The sequence below is a fragment of the Grus americana genome, chromosome 3 (genome assembly GCF_028858705.1).
Source record: "Grus americana isolate bGruAme1 chromosome 3, bGruAme1.mat, whole genome shotgun sequence".
Taxonomy (NCBI): Eukaryota; Metazoa; Chordata; class Aves; order Gruiformes; family Gruidae; genus Grus; species Grus americana.
This window is the reverse complement of record NC_072854.1, coordinates 46,166,918-46,182,777: the sequence shown is the minus strand read 5'-3', so window position 1 is coordinate 46,182,777 and position 15,860 is coordinate 46,166,918. Positions and strand designations below refer to the sequence as shown.

General features: G+C 34.9%; 1 protein-coding gene across 1 annotated transcript in view; it reads left to right on the top strand.

Moving 5' to 3' along the window:
- Positions 1-15,860, top strand: part of ASCC3 (activating signal cointegrator 1 complex subunit 3) — a 276,779-nt gene that overhangs the window by 198,144 nt on the left and 62,775 nt on the right. The window contains exons 23-30 of the mRNA XM_054820094.1: positions 2,365-2,463; positions 2,958-3,126; positions 5,068-5,288; positions 7,176-7,261; positions 8,751-8,917; positions 9,058-9,203; positions 9,313-9,433; positions 11,423-11,565. Coding sequence (XP_054676069.1) covers positions 2,365-2,463; positions 2,958-3,126; positions 5,068-5,288; positions 7,176-7,261; positions 8,751-8,917; positions 9,058-9,203; positions 9,313-9,433; positions 11,423-11,565 — 1,152 coding nt within the window. The remainder of the gene's footprint in view (positions 1-2,364; positions 2,464-2,957; positions 3,127-5,067; positions 5,289-7,175; positions 7,262-8,750; positions 8,918-9,057; positions 9,204-9,312; positions 9,434-11,422; positions 11,566-15,860) is intronic.

Sequence of the window (15,860 nt, the reverse complement as noted above, 5' to 3'; positions counted from 1 at the left end):
TTTCAATTCTGAACTTCTGAAGTTATAGAAAAACTTCGGCAAAAACCTATTTTCTGCTATGACCGTTTGAAACAGTTTTCCTAAAGGTTGCTTTGGAAATGTTGTGATCATTTTATCAATTGAACTTATGGAGCTCTTTTTGTGTGAATTTGTATACTGGTACTCATTGAAACTTGGAAAAATTTTTTTTTTTTTTGTGAAGTAGCTGTTGATTTTCTTGTTTCTTCAGTAAATTAAACTTCTATCACAGTAAATAAACAAAAAAAAGCTGTTAAATTTTAATAGTCTCTAAAAATTAATAACTGTCTTTGAAATTCAACCTTTGACACTCTGAAACTGCTTCTCCATCATCACACAGTATTTTAGCAACCTATTCAGAAGAAGACTATAGAAACTTTTGGGTATAGCTGTAACTGGTAAAAAACCTCACTGCTAAAAAATTCCATTCAAAGAATGGGAGTAGTCAAATAAAATCAGAATATTAAAAATTTAAATACTGTACTTAACTGAAATACCTTGTTTTGCTGACATTTGATGGTTTAAAAACTGTTTCTTTACGTGGATACTTAATTCTAGAGCAATCTCATCACAAATTTTGCACTTGCCTTTCCAAGACAAAGAAGATATCTTTTGGTAGTCGTGAGATATGGCATCATCTTGATCTTTAATGGCTGCAGTTTTCAGTGCTGGGAACCCTTAAGTTCAGTAAAAACGTGTGAACCATATCCCAGTGGAAAATTCTTATTATATTGTTAGAAGCAAAGGACTATAAATGTACCCAGACAGAGCAAATAAACCTTAGTGCAGCCATGAGGAGTCCAGCAGAAATACAGAATAATGCAACTAGTGTTAATTAGCTGACTCCTATATCAGACATGCAGGTTTAGGGCAATGGTTGCCCAAAATACAGGTATGTGTCAGCTCTTAAGAGCTCCCCAGAGTTCTTGAGAATCATTACTGGAGAGCGTGCTGTGTTGCCTGTTCCCACCTTGCCCTTCTTTCCCCATGCAACTTTGTCAGGACTCTCCAAAACTAAGATGCTGTTACAGTTGATAATAAAATTTCTGAGCTTTGAGCTTTATCACCTTCCTTAATTCTTCTTTCCTCTCTTAAATTTTCCTGAAGCCTGATGAAGTAATAGTCTCACTGTAATTTTTCAAAATGTCACCTGCAGTGAACTGTGTCCATTCGGTTTCACTGCTTCAGTTCTCAGTGAAGCCATTAGTGAAATTCAAATGTAATGAAAATGAATGACAGTGTCTTTACTGTCCATTACTTATCTATTATGCAACTGTGCTAAACAAGAAACAAAAGCACCTTAATTCTATTCTTAGTGCATATTTTTGTCTTCAGAAGCCAGTACAAACTGTTTTCCAACACATACACAATACTGAATTATGCTGAAAATAATGTGCTATGTGAATCAATACCAGATTCCTGTAGCGTTAAAATGCCATTAGAAGCCACTATGCGCTTTGTGTTTTTTCCTATTAACTAAAGTTTAGGAATAATTCCAACTTTTTTCTCATCTTCATACTGGCTTTGTACCTTATCACAGTCCTCATCAGAAACATCAGAAATCTATGTTCATTTGATAGTATGTCTTCCATACTCCTTTACTATGCATTTTTCTTCTTTTCCTGGGTATTTAAGTAAAATGCTTGCACGTTGGCACACGTCATTTATTCTGGTAAAGAAACAAAAATTCTTAACTGGGCATCCCACCTAGCTGTGATTTGTGGCTGGGATTGCAAAATAAGGTACACAGCAAAGCAAACAAAAATCTAGGATGGAATAAAATGTTGCCAGACGGCACGGGAATCATCAAGAGCCAGCTCTATTTATGTTCTTCTTACTTCACCTGTAGCCGTGACTAGATCTACAGCCTTCAGAATCTACTTACTGTCTTTCTAGAGGAGAGGGGAAGGGAGAGAGGAGTGTCACAATTCAGCGTCCTTTTTTTCCTAAGAGAATGTTTTTCACTGAAAAATGAACAGTAGCAAAAGATAATCCTCTATACAGAATCCAAAGACAGAAGTACAAGGAGGAAAAAGGAGGAGGAGTCCTTTTTTAGGAGCCTAGAGGAAACTCTGGGAATTCAATCTATTTATAAACAACTGAGGCACTGGTTTCAGTGGCATTTCTATCACGTCCATTTATATTATATGTACCTTAAGCAAACTCTTATTGAAACATAATCTTCAAGAAGACTGATCTAATTAGAAAAGTTATATTGCTTTTATTTCTAATATCCATAATTATTTATTATTTATTCTTTTGTAAGTCTACATAATTTAGAAATATATCCAATATACCCAGCAAATCTAGAGAACTATAACAAAGCTATCTTTTCTGCTCTTAAAGGTACATGGCACTGTAGGAGAGCCCTGGTGGATTTGGGTAGAAGACCCTACTAATGATCATATTTATCATTCAGAGTACTTCATCATTCAAAAAAAACAGGTAATGAATTTAATTCAGAATCTCATAGCAAGACAAAAATAAAGTTAGTGATATGTGGATTTGTAAGGCCAAACAGTATTTTGACCTAAGCAGATTTTCAAATCAGTGACATAGCATTCAGTTTTAGATGTACATGATAAGCTTGGACTTCCACAAAGACTTCCACTTTCTAATCTCAAATGTTCTCAAATGTTCCTTTTTCTCCTCCTTTGGTAGGACAGTTATTTCCAGGTGAAAAAAGAAAGGCTGTAATGGTTTCGTCTGTTAAAGAAAAAGATGAAGAGTCAGCCTTATTTCTATCTTTTGAAGTCCATGGAAACAAAATCCATACCCAGTGTTGAAATATTTTATAACGATATGAACATTTTGCACATGGAGTTGCACACATACTTTACTGCTTTTTGTTGGTAATGCTTATGGAAGTAAGGCAAACTATGATTTTTCAAGTCACTGATTTGTCTGTGCAGTAATTATTCTCTACATGTTTGCATTAGGTCATTACTAAAGAACCTCAACTGCTGGTGTTCACAATCCCAATTTTTGAACCTCTTCCTTCTCAATATTACATTCGAGCTGTGTCCGATAGATGGCTAGGAGCAGAGGCCGTATGTATCATAAATTTTCAACATTTGATTCTTCCAGAGAGACATCCACCCCACACAGGTAACTTCAAATTTGATCATTTTGTTTTAATTCCTCTTGCTTATATTGATTTCCCTTATAATAATGCAATAAATCTCTTAACTTCTGCTTCATCATAGAAAAGTATATGAAATTTCACTTTGTGATATATTTGTATTACTGAGAACGTTTCTTCACTAACTTTAAAGTTCTATAAAATTTTAAATTCCTGAAAAAAAAGCAGCTTACTTAATCTCAACATAATACCAGCCTTTTAGTTACGCCAGGTTCTCTATAAACCATAGGAAAATTGAAACTGTCATATAAAACTAAGCAAATATCTTTGTTACAGTATGTGTTATCATAGTGCTTGTAAGTATTACATTTCTTCTGGACCAGTTCAAAATAATTTTAGAGTGGATGCTGGTATTGTAAATGGTATTCAGCAAAAAACCAAAAGCAGTTAAAAATTTGAAAATATGAAAGATTTTACTATTTTTACTAAAATAATTTCATCATAGCAAGCATTGTTACAGTACTGAACATCACATTTCAACTCAGCACTACAGATCAAGTCATGGCCTTCCCCTCCCCCTCCTTTTTTAACACTTGGCACAGAAGCATATGTTTGTGTTTTGCTTCTTTTTTTTCTGGATACATAAATTGCTTTATACATTCATTGTGCCTGATGTCATTGTAAAACCTTTCCACTGTAATTACATTTGGCTCATCTAGCTGTCTGTGAAGTGAATGCCTTCAGAAATACTCAAGTTCTCTTACGGTGTTGTCCTTTGGCATGCATAAATTCACATGTGTTTGTGAAGTGTTTAGCTATTGTTACACTGTACCTACCCTGTCTGGAAAAGCATGTGTAACCTTTTTATCTAATTGACTGATCACTGACTACTATTCAGAAGAAACAGAAAGATATTTACACATCACCAGTTATGGAGCCTCTAGGATTTATGGTAATTGATTTCAATTCCCATCTGGTTCCCACTCAACAATGAAGTACGTAGAGGCCCTGCTAGGCAAAAAACCTTCTTTCTCCTCAACAGAGCCCAAGAAATCACAGTTTCAGTGGGAATGATAAAACAGCCATAAGGTATCAGTGAAAAGCATGTGAAGAATATTAGGCATCATTGCCTCAGTAGATTTTTATGACTCCCATATCATACCTTAATGGGAAGCACCCTGAAAAGACAATGAGACCTCCAGCCACAAAAAAAAAAAAAAAAACCAAAAAAAAAAACAACCACCAAACTTCAAAGCAAGCATCTGCCTAGCAGAATCACTGCAGTCTCCTTAATTTGGTAGGATTCCAAATCCAATCTGGTTATATATATCGTCTTCCAAATTCCACAATCTCTAATTGTTTGGATAGCAGATGCCCTCAAGATATGTTGAGAATCATATATTGAAAGGCTGTTTGTTTGTTTATTAAGATTATGTCTTTAATTACATGTTTAAAGGATTAGACGCAAAATTTAGTTGTACTCATATGATTTGTATTACTCCATCAACTTAGAAACTCTGAAGAATCCTTCCTTCTTAAATAGATTTTTTCCTTGAATCTGAAATATATAGACTATGCTGTCCTTCAGCTCCACATTCTGTTATAAGAATCTGGACGTGCATATAATCTAATACAGTGAGTTTAGAACATACTACAACCGGGTGAAATGGAAACAACTTTAAGAAAAAGATTAATTTATGCAAATGGATGATTCACAGCTATCAGAATACTAACAACCGTACTTCCAGAAATACTTCAGAGCTATAAAATCAACTTTTTATTATTCCTCATCAAAGTTAAACAATGACCCAAGTGTGGTCTCTGTGTCATATCAGATGTTAAGTAAAAAAATTTCCAGTGTAAGTTGTTTTCCACTAAAGTATTGGTTAATATCTTTATCTTCATAATAAACTATGTTATGTCATGCCATCTCTTGTCATGCACTTATGGTTATTTTGTGTTTTTAGAGCTTCTAGATCTTCAGCCTTTGCCTATCACAGCCTTAGGACATCGGGAATATGAAGCCCTGTACAAATTCACACACTTCAATCCTATCCAGACCCAGATATTTCATACACTTTATCACACAGACTGTAATGTTCTTCTTGGAGCACCTACAGGTTCTGGAAAAACTGTTGCAGCTGAATTAGCCATCTTCAGAGTTTTTAACAAGTATCCCACATCAAAGGTTTGTAAAAATAGGTTCACTAGAATCATTTTGTGTAGGCATGTTTTCAGCAGTACAAAAGCCTGGAAAAAGACTATGGCAAACTGAGTTTTGCTTTCTCCAATTTATACCTGTCTGGATACAAAATGGTACTGCGTTATGTACATTATGCTTTTATTTCAACTTTATATATTAATCAGTGTACAACTAGAGTTAAATATAAAAACATGACATACAGGCATGCTGGATTTCCTTTTCTGTACTTACCTGCATTCCCTGCTTTAATGTCCTTCTACTAGCAGTAGTACTGGTTTATAGCTATTAGCTTCCCTCCATGTGAATACAACTAGCCCAGTCTCTTATTTAAACAAATAAGTGGCAATTAGTTACTACAAGCCAATTTTCTGTTCCAACTTGCCCCTGTGTTTTATTTCTTAAATTGTCTAAAAGCTGAACAACTCAGCTTTTGGGGTTTTGTTTCCAAAGTGAATATATATCTCTATCTTGACTTAACCATCTTGTCTTAGTTAACCACATTTTAGCTTTAAAGTCTTTGGAAAAGATATTTGTATCTGACTGCAAGATTTAACCAAAGAATAACCTTTGAAATTAACAGCGATCATGCACATAAATCCCTGATTCATCTTTGAATTGTCAATATCTTCATGTAATTTGTTAGTCCCAGTGAGGTAAACAAGACACTCATACATTTTCAGCTTATCAGACTTATAAAATAGCCAATTGACAAAGGAATATATCTTTTAAGTTTTAATAAAGCTGAAAACCTGGCTATACGTTTTAAAGAATGTATGTGAATTCTTCATGTAGCAGTTTCTTCATGTTCAAAAGCTTCAGAATATTTAACCACAAATCTGTAAACAAATCTTGTTTCTACATGTCAGAGTATTCTCCTCTGCACAGCAGGCTTCTTTGAGGAAAATATTGTGACATTTTGCTTAAAATAGAATCATAGAATCATAGAATGGTTTGGGTTGGAAGGGACCTTAAAAGATCATCTAGTTAAAACCCCCCTGCCATGGGCAGGGACACCCTCAACTAGACCACATTGCCCAAAGCCCCTGGTCTTAAACACTTCCAGGGATGGGGCATCCACAACCTCTCTGGGCAACCTGTTCCAGTGCCTCACCACTTTTAACAGTAAAGAATTTCTTTCTAACATTAATCTAAGTCAACCCTCCTTCAGCTTGAACCCATTACCCCTTGTCCTGTCACTACACTCCCTGATAAACAGTCCCTCACCACCTTTCCTGTAGGCCCCTTCAGGTACTGGTAAGCCGCAATTAGATCTCCCTGGGGCCGCCTTTTCTCCAGGCTGAACAGCCCCAACTCTCTCAGCCTGTCCTCATAGGAGAGGTGCTCCAGCCCTCTGATCAGCTTCGTGGCCCTCCTCTGGACTCACTCCAACAGCTCCATGTCTCTCCTGTACTGGGGCCCCCAGTACAGCTTTTTTAGTTAATTGGTAATGTTTTAATAATTTAATGACATAACTAGAAATCAGGTAAGATATTGCTTGTTGGAAATTCTGATTATTTCTATTCTAGAATGTTAGCTAGCAGATTTTATAGTCCTGGTAAAAATGGTGTTATTTATAGAAGCATGTTTTGATATTAAATGGTGCGATAAATACTTCTATTTCAAGAAATTATTCTTTCTCTTTCTTAATGTATTTGCTTGTTAATGGCTCAGGAAACAAAGCAGTATTTTTCAAGTGTTAACTTGGTTTTAAATATAATTCTCTTGTAGGTCATTTAAGGAACTCAGGCCTAATTATTTATAGATAATTAATATGTTTGGATCTCACAGCTATTAAATATTTTTTTTCCTTGCAGGTACACTTTAATAAAGTTTTCTTGTTTAACGTCTAGTTTCGTGACTTTTCTTTTGCAGGCAGTGTATATTGCGCCCTTAAAAGCACTCGTTCGTGAGAGAATAGAGGACTGGAAAGTTAGGATTGAAGAAAAACTTGGTAAAAAGTATGTTTCTCCTTACCTAATCAGAGAAATGATAAGCAAAAGAACAGCCCATCAAGTATGAATAAAATCTGCAGAATACTTTTGAGTATTTCAAAATAGGTTTTGATTGTATACTATCCTTCAAATTTCCAGTACTTAAATAAAAAAAGCTATCAATAGTCACTGTTGTGATCACAAAATCAAAGTTAAAAAAGGGATACACTTTGATACCCAGCTATTTTCATTCACATTACTTGCCAGTATAACAGATAGGAAGCTCAGATTTCTCTCTGCAGTACTCTTGCAAATTGAAATTGCAATCCAATTGTAAGCTTTCTTTAGAAACCTCAGCTATAAGGAACTCATAGGAGTAGAGTATTCATATATTGTCCTTCATATATAAAGTAGATATAATTTTACTCCTTGGTAACATTAATTGTTTGCTGATCTTCTCAGGTGTTGGAGTTCAACCATTACTTTATGAAATATAAGATATATCAGTCATGTTGATGCTTTCCAAAATTATACTTTCTTGAGTTAAAAATTATTTCCATAGGATGCATTATTTAGGGCCTTTTCCTTTCCTATATATAGCTTTTTTTTGTAAATTCAAGCTCAAAGCACACCACAGGTTTCAACAGAAAGAGGTGCTAATCTGTGTACATCAAATTACCAGTAACTTATTAATTGGCAAATTTTTTTTCTTTTTTCCAATTTTAATGCTCTGTGAGCATAAATGATTTGCCTCAGAATTTTAAAATATTTTGGGGTAATATTTCCCTTTTGAAATTTACTCTATTACTTATGACTGAAATTTTGAACAGAAGATACACATTACTTTGAGGATTTTTATTAGATGTTCAACTGGATGTAGAATGTGTCATAGAAATGTCAAAAATCCATTATATTCGGTCTAAAATGATGGGTCATCTCAAATGCTGTTTGTAGAACTTGAAAGAATAAGAAGGCAAACAATTGGAAAAACTCAGCTAATCTTCCCAAAAAATGACCTCAGGATAATTTCTACTCCAGTCTTAATGGAACTTCACCAACAAATGGATATACACTGCAGGCTAGCCTCATTATTCAAAGCAGAGATCTATACAGAACAGCAGGCAGCAACTTGCTAGCTTTCTAGAAAGCTTTCATCCTGGCTATGACAGGATGTTATGATTCACATTATAACATATTAATATTCTTATATTATCTTAATTTTGAAAAATTAACCATAGATGGTTTGGGACTCATATTCACCCTCTTCTTTTTATATGGTTTTGCTAAGGAAATGTGTTTGGTATTTATATGGTATTTGCTAGGTAAACAAAGAGACAAGTTTATTTACTTAAATCAGTTTTGAAAATCCTGTTAGAAGTATTTGACCAGAAACAAAATTACTTTGTTTAATCTTCTTTCTTCTCTCTTTTAAGAGTTAATGTTTAGGAGTTAATATTTGAACATTAAGATGTTATAAAGCTTTGTAAACCCAAGCCACCGTCTTCCTTGATTACAGGGTTGTGGAGTTGACAGGAGATGTGACTCCTGATATGAGAGCTATTGCCCAAGCTGACCTGATTGTTACTACCCCAGAGAAGTGGGATGGTGTCAGCAGAAGCTGGCAGAACAGAAGCTATGTTCAGAAAGTTTCCATTCTTATCATAGATGAGATCCATCTGCTAGGTGAGCATGTTTTGTTGTTTTTAATCAGAATTGTTGCTAAATTTGAAGAGGTGTGCTGGTACTCATGACGTGAATGTATTTTTTGACGTCTGAACCTTTTCTTTTTCTCTGTTTGTCAATGGAACTTTTCATTTACCTAGGGGATGAGAGAGGCCCAGTATTGGAAGTCATTGTGTCTCGAACAAACTTCATCTCATCTCACACAGAGAAGCCTGTAAGAGTAGTTGGTTTATCCACTGCTTTAGCAAATGCCAGAGACCTTGCTGACTGGTTAAATATTAATCAGGTATGAAAAATGTTTCAGAAGATGGATATGTATTTGTGCTGCAGAAAAAACAAAATAGGAATTTATAAGATAATTCAAGGTTAAACTTGAAAAAATTGTTTTCTCGTAGATGGGTCTGTTCAACTTCCGACCATCAGTACGCCCAGTTCCCCTGGAGGTGCACATTCAGGGCTTCCCTGGCCAGCATTACTGTCCTCGCATGGCCAGCATGAACAAACCTGCATTTCAGGGTAAGCAACAAGTTCCCAGACCTTCTGCTTCTTTCTGTAAAAGAAAGACTTTGAGCACTTTACACAGTTCATTTGCAGCACATTCACAACATATGTTACTGTATGTACTCTTGGCATGTATGGGGGAATCTGCTCTGCTAATGGCCCAAAGCTATTTGTCTGAAACATAAAGTGTGCTGCAAATGCAACATATAACAGCGGAATGTAATGTATTTAGAACAGAAGAATAAAATCAGTGCTAATGAAGGGGAAATAAAATGTGTTTTCTCTTAGTGTTTGACACCATAAAGAAACATTTGTGTAAAAATATTTGAAATTTAGAAAGTAATAAAACCATTCATATTGTTGATCTGCTGAGGTATTTTCATATGGACCGCTGTATGTAAGCATTAAAAAAATTGTGAACAGAAGTTGCAAGTCAGGCTAACCTCCTATAATTCTAGTTTCAAAGCAATAACCATAAAATTCAAAATTTGTAGTGCATCCAGATATGCTTCTGTTTTCAATTTTTTATTTTTAACGAAGCTGGCAAGCAGGATGGATATAAGAAAAACGCTCATATTTTATTTGAACATGTTTTGTTTTGGTTACATAAGGAATATTTATTATATCAATTAAAAATAACCTCCAAAATAAATTCTGTAATGTGAACTGCTGTTGATTGTGAGGTGACATTTGTGAGGTGACTTTTTAGCTGCTTTAATTAGCCTTATGACAGAAGCAAAGTATTGATTGTGGACTAGAGACCAATCTTGACAGCTCAGATTATTTACACCTCCACAAGAGCATTGTACAAAAACACTAATGAACAATAAATCTGTCTTGGGCTGTTCTGCCACACCTGTTCCTGAAGCAACAAAACTCCATTAGATGCTGGGCTTTTAAAATATATAGATATATTGGCATATATAGTTGGAAGGTATAAATAGGCATGAATTATCCTATTTTAATAATTTCACAACTGTATAGTGTGTGTATATGCAGCAGCACATGCTGGGTAGTATTAATGAATGGGTGGTGGTGGATAGTATGAAATAGTTTTCAGAAATTAACAATGCATAAATTTAATTGCTAGAATGAGAATTACATGAGAAAACACACAAGTGGATTTGTAAGAGATTTAGAGAGAGTAGTTGAAATTCTACGTACACCTGTTTATACTTCTAGTGCTTGTTGACGTTAGAAAATCTGTAGACGTATGATTTATTGAGGGCTTTTTTCCCCACTTGTCTGACGTGATATAGTCAAGGTTATTTTAGCATTTCCATGGCAATACTTATTCCTGAGACCATAAAAATTTTGCTGCAACCTGAAACTTTTCAAACATGGGTTGAGCAAGAAAAAGCTTTTAAAAAAGTCCTAAAATGTAATTGGTTTCAAGATATCAGACTAATTAGTAAACAACAGAAACAAAGTTCTTTTTTACCACAGTGCCCACCTTTCACAGCAGCTATTGGAAAGTCACTTTCTACCTTTTTTACCTTTTCTGGTTTTGGTAGATTGAAGTGATCCCTTGCAGGCAGACATGAGTTTATGCAGTCTGAGCTCTGGGTCAGGCAGAAAGCAAGTTTTGGACCTTGATGGCGCTTAGCCTGAGACAACATATCCCAATAGGGTAGAAAAAACAGCATACTTATTAGACTGAGATAGAGAAATTCACAAGCTTTGAAGTCTAGAAAGCTTGTCCAGGTTTTGTGGGGTTTTGGTGGGGTTTTTTAGCTAACTGCTTCTCTTAAATCTGTAGCTTACAATTATCACTGAAGTAGCAGGGCAAATTAACTCAGACTCAGCTAAGCATAGTTATATGATCTTTGATTCAGAGATTGTATACGCTCATCTCAGTTGTATCTATCTGGCAGAATAGAGACTAAGTATACATACCTGTGTATCATCTGCAACAAGGTATATCGGCTCTCTAGGTATTACAAAGAGAAACTCTAATTTTTGTCATTAATGGGCCTAATTCTCAAGTTCTGTTTTCCTCAACAGCAATTCGGAGTCATTCTCCAGCCAAGCCTGTTCTTATTTTTGTGTCATCCAGACGTCAGACAAGGCTTACTGCCTTAGATCTGATAGCTTTCCTAGCCACCGAGGATGATCCCAAACAATGGCTGAAGATGGATGAAAGAGAGGTAGAATCCTTTTACCTGCATTATTTGTGTTTTGCTTCTATTTTAATGATGTTTGTTTGAAAAGAAAATATATCTAAAACAAAAGAGTCATTTGAGGGTAGATCTTGAAGCAGCTATGCGTGTGCTAAATTTCAATATGTATTAAAAGTAGTGTCAGCATTAAGACTATATAAGCATCTTTGCAAGGTCTGAACTTTAGAACACAAACTCTTTTATCTTTGTTTTTCCTGCATAGCTATTAATAATGCTAGTTCCATTGTGCCAGACAACATATATCACATGATACAAGTCTTTAATACAAAGAATAAAGAAAAGAGCACTAGTGTTCTCCAAAGTTTACAGCTGGAAATCTGTGGCATATAGATGTTTAGCTGGAATTTAAACCAAATCTCAGTGTTTTAGGAAAAAATCTTCCTTCTCACAAGATAACTGTATGTGTAGAGGGTTATATATATCTGTGTGAATATATGTACACATGTATATATACATGTGTCTGTCCATCTATATTCATACATATATATGCATATATATACACACACATATATACATATAGACATACTGCAGAACCAACTGTTTAGGAATGGTTCGGGTTTGCATATCAATGAAATAAATCAGTGTTATAAAAAAAGATAGCTTCTGCCAATATCTTTATAGATACATAAAGATTACAGTAAAATACTCAGATGTTAAGCAATACTGGAGTAAAGGTTTAAATTTTTATTCTTTTTCAAGCAATATACTCTTTAATTACATTTTCTTTTATTGTTTCTCAAAAATCCTTCTTTCATTTATTGCAAAACATGAATGATGGTCATATAATAAACCACCATTCAATATTCTCTTTCATCTGCATTCTTCAAAATGGATACTAGATTTTATTTACTGCACTCAGTTCTGCACCTGCTCTGAATACAGAATTATTTATTTTCTTCTGGACTAATGGTCTTGATTATAGTATACTATTGCTTCAAAACAAATTTTTGGTTAATATTCAGATTTCCTAGATTTTTTGAAGTTAGCTTTCTCCGATGGTTGCAGACCTTCTCCATAGGAATTTCTGTCATAATACAGGGCCAAAACAGAGCAAAATGCATGACTCATAAAAACAAGGTCCAAATTGAATACTGTAGAAATATTTATGTATCAACAGTTGTATGAATAGTTATACAATTGTATACCAAAAAATATGTGCCAAAAAGTATAGGTTTCTAGATGAGATTATTTGATTTTGTTTGCTTTTTCAAAAAAAAAAAGTGTGATTTTTGTGCTATAAAGCATAACATCTGTATCTGTCCTTTTTTGGGTGGATTTTAAAAGAGAAAATGGGTGTTTTGGCTGATAAACTACTAGTACCAAAATGTGTCTCCATTTGATGCTGCTTTTCTAACTGTATAACATCTATTTAATGTTTTCTTGAGCAAAACAGAAACATTTCAAATCAAAGTCATTACTGCATAGCAGAGTACTCTAGTACCTTGTTCCAGTTTACTGTAGTAATCTCAACTACAGTTAGGATATGCAACACGCAGCTTGCCCTAAATGACTTGCATTAAGATGAATAGCTTCCTAATGTCCAGTGAGCCACTACTGCTCCTGAAAAGAACTGTAACTGAAGCTTCTTCACTTACTGGAAAAGCAAGGAATCCTTATATTTCATATGTTTCAGAATATACCTCTGAAGGTTTTGAAAGAGGAGCCAACAAGGACAGCCAGACTTTGCGTTTATTAGTTTAATAACATTTGCATATGATTTGTATTTGAATTAATAAGCTGAATGTTTGGAGCATAAGATACCTACCAAGTTATTCAGTTCTGATTATGTAAATATAAAAGACTGAGGATTAAGTCCTAAGTTGTTATATCTTACCACTATTATGCAGAATACAGTTGCGTTTGAAGTACCCACAATTTCAAGTGGACATTTCTTTAGGTAATTATGGGACCAGTTTGTAGTTTTGTGTTTTAAATGAGCATGGTTAGCCTGAGTTTCATTTGACATTGAAGCAAAGGACAAAGCTATAGTAGTGCTACTCATGTAGTGTATGTACTGCTTAATTCCTTATCCATAATATTTTTTTTAATTTAAAAATTTTAACTTGAAGTTATATTAAAGTCAAGCTTGGACTAGGTGAAATATAGACAAAATTATCTCCATATTGCTATAGCATTTTTAAGTATTAAAAGTAGAACTGGTGGATACTTACTTTATAGTAGGTATTCCCTACTTTATAGTAGGTATTCCCTATCTTAAACACCTGCCCAAATATTTCAAGTGTTTCTTAATTCCATGTGGGATTAAAAATGGACCAGTTAGAGGAAATAAATTGTTGTTTCCTTTAAACAACAATTTTTGTTGCCTGTCAATTTTCATGTTTGTTCTTTGCCAACCAGTGTTCCTTTAGGGGAACTTACAGTCAAATTACTTTCTTTTCAAAATATTTGTAATTGTTAATTGTGAAGTACGTTGAGATATGAGAGATTTTTTTCATAAATGGTTGTATACAAAGTTTTACAAGCTTTAAAACAAGCCTTGACATTTTTCTTCATTCAGCCTTATTTGTATGATATTAATTTTGGCTGACATAAGATTCCTTTGAGAACTCATTGGTTAGTTTTGTTTAATGGTGTAATTGGTTTTGCTACATGATGGCCAAATGTTAGTCTATGTTTATGTTAGCTACCCAGTGGGTAGACTTTATAAGGCTTCTTAAAATGCTATAAACAATGCTATCCATAATAAAATGTGGAAGACTGATATTGAGGTAGACAGAAATTCTTATATTAAAAGGGATTTTCTTATATTAAAAGTGATTTTTCTCTGGTATCCTGCATGGCAGCTTTTCTGTAATGGTAACAGAGAGATTCAGGCCTTGTGGGGGAGGGATTGAAGTGGGGGAGAGACACCAATTCTGGATCTTTGGTACCTGTTTATCAGCTATGCCATCATCTTAGCTTCCCTCACCTTCTCTGTAGAGATTCTCCCTGTAGTGGTAGTGCCAAAGCAGGCTCTCATTTGCAGCATGTGAAGTTCTGTTCACAAAGCTCCAGACTGCTTCTCTTCACAATACTCTCAGATAACAGGCAAATCCACCCCCATCTCTGCCACCCATGTCCAAGTATCAAATTCAGACTATTTCAGTCAGTTATATGTCAAACTATGTGAATTTGTATGAAGCTTCTGGAATACATATTTGTATGTATAAATGATGTACAGAAACAACCCTTCAGCTGTTGCCACCAAAGTAGACAACAGCATGCCTGATCATGGAGGAATCACACAAAATGTTCTTTCCCTCAGAGGAGTCAGTAGTCTAACAGGTGCAATTATAGTCGAGAAGGAATTTTGTTCTACATCCATCTACTGAAAATATACATCACAGGCAGCTTCATTCAGTTTTGGAGATGATGATTCTTGAATGCTTTCATTGAACTTCATGTCTTTTTCCTGCTCATACCCATGTTCCTACAGTATTCAGAAAGTTGAAATGTATTCAGAAAGTCAAGACAGCAGGCAGTCTTCATAAGACGATGAAAATTGCTGCTTCTAGTACTGATAAGTTTTCCAATTCTACTGAACCTGTTATTGCACAACAATAGTTAGATCTGTTTAATAGATTCTATCCAAATAAGTTTTAGGCTATGTGCATGCTTTTTATGAAGAAATGTCCACTCAAATACCTCCTGTCTAGTTTAGTCTGTGCAAGAAAGGCTCCAACGATGTTGAAATACCCTATTTACTGAGATTTGTAGCTGATACTTCAAAGCTCATCCCTACATTTGCCAATTGCTATGCATAGCTTGCAGAAGTTCTTCAGAATTTAAGCAGGACTGCCACAGTTTGCCTGAAGTAGAGTATGAGTGGGCAGTCTCTTGGAGAAGAAAGAATAGTTACCTATTTTAGAGCCTTAGAGGTGGGTTTTTTTCTTTGTCCATGCACATTCCAAAATGAGCTCTCTATCCCTCTTAGAATTTGCAGTCCCAACACAGAGTTTCTTTTTCACCAAAGAGTGAAGAAGCAGCTGAAGCTGCCTTCCCTGCCATTTGCAGTAGTTGCGAGGACTCTTCAGTAGCCATCACTCTGTAAAGATCATCCTAGTTGTACTTATAAGGCACAGGTGCATCATGACAGAAATGTGAACAGGCGGTGCATCTCAAAGAAAAGTCTGCCCCTGTAAATTGAGTAATTCTTCATTTCTTTGTATTTTTCATTGATGCCAATGTGCCAATGAAGAAAGAAAACCTTATGCTTACCCTGCTTTTTTTGTGTAATCATGGGATGATTTTTAAATATACAC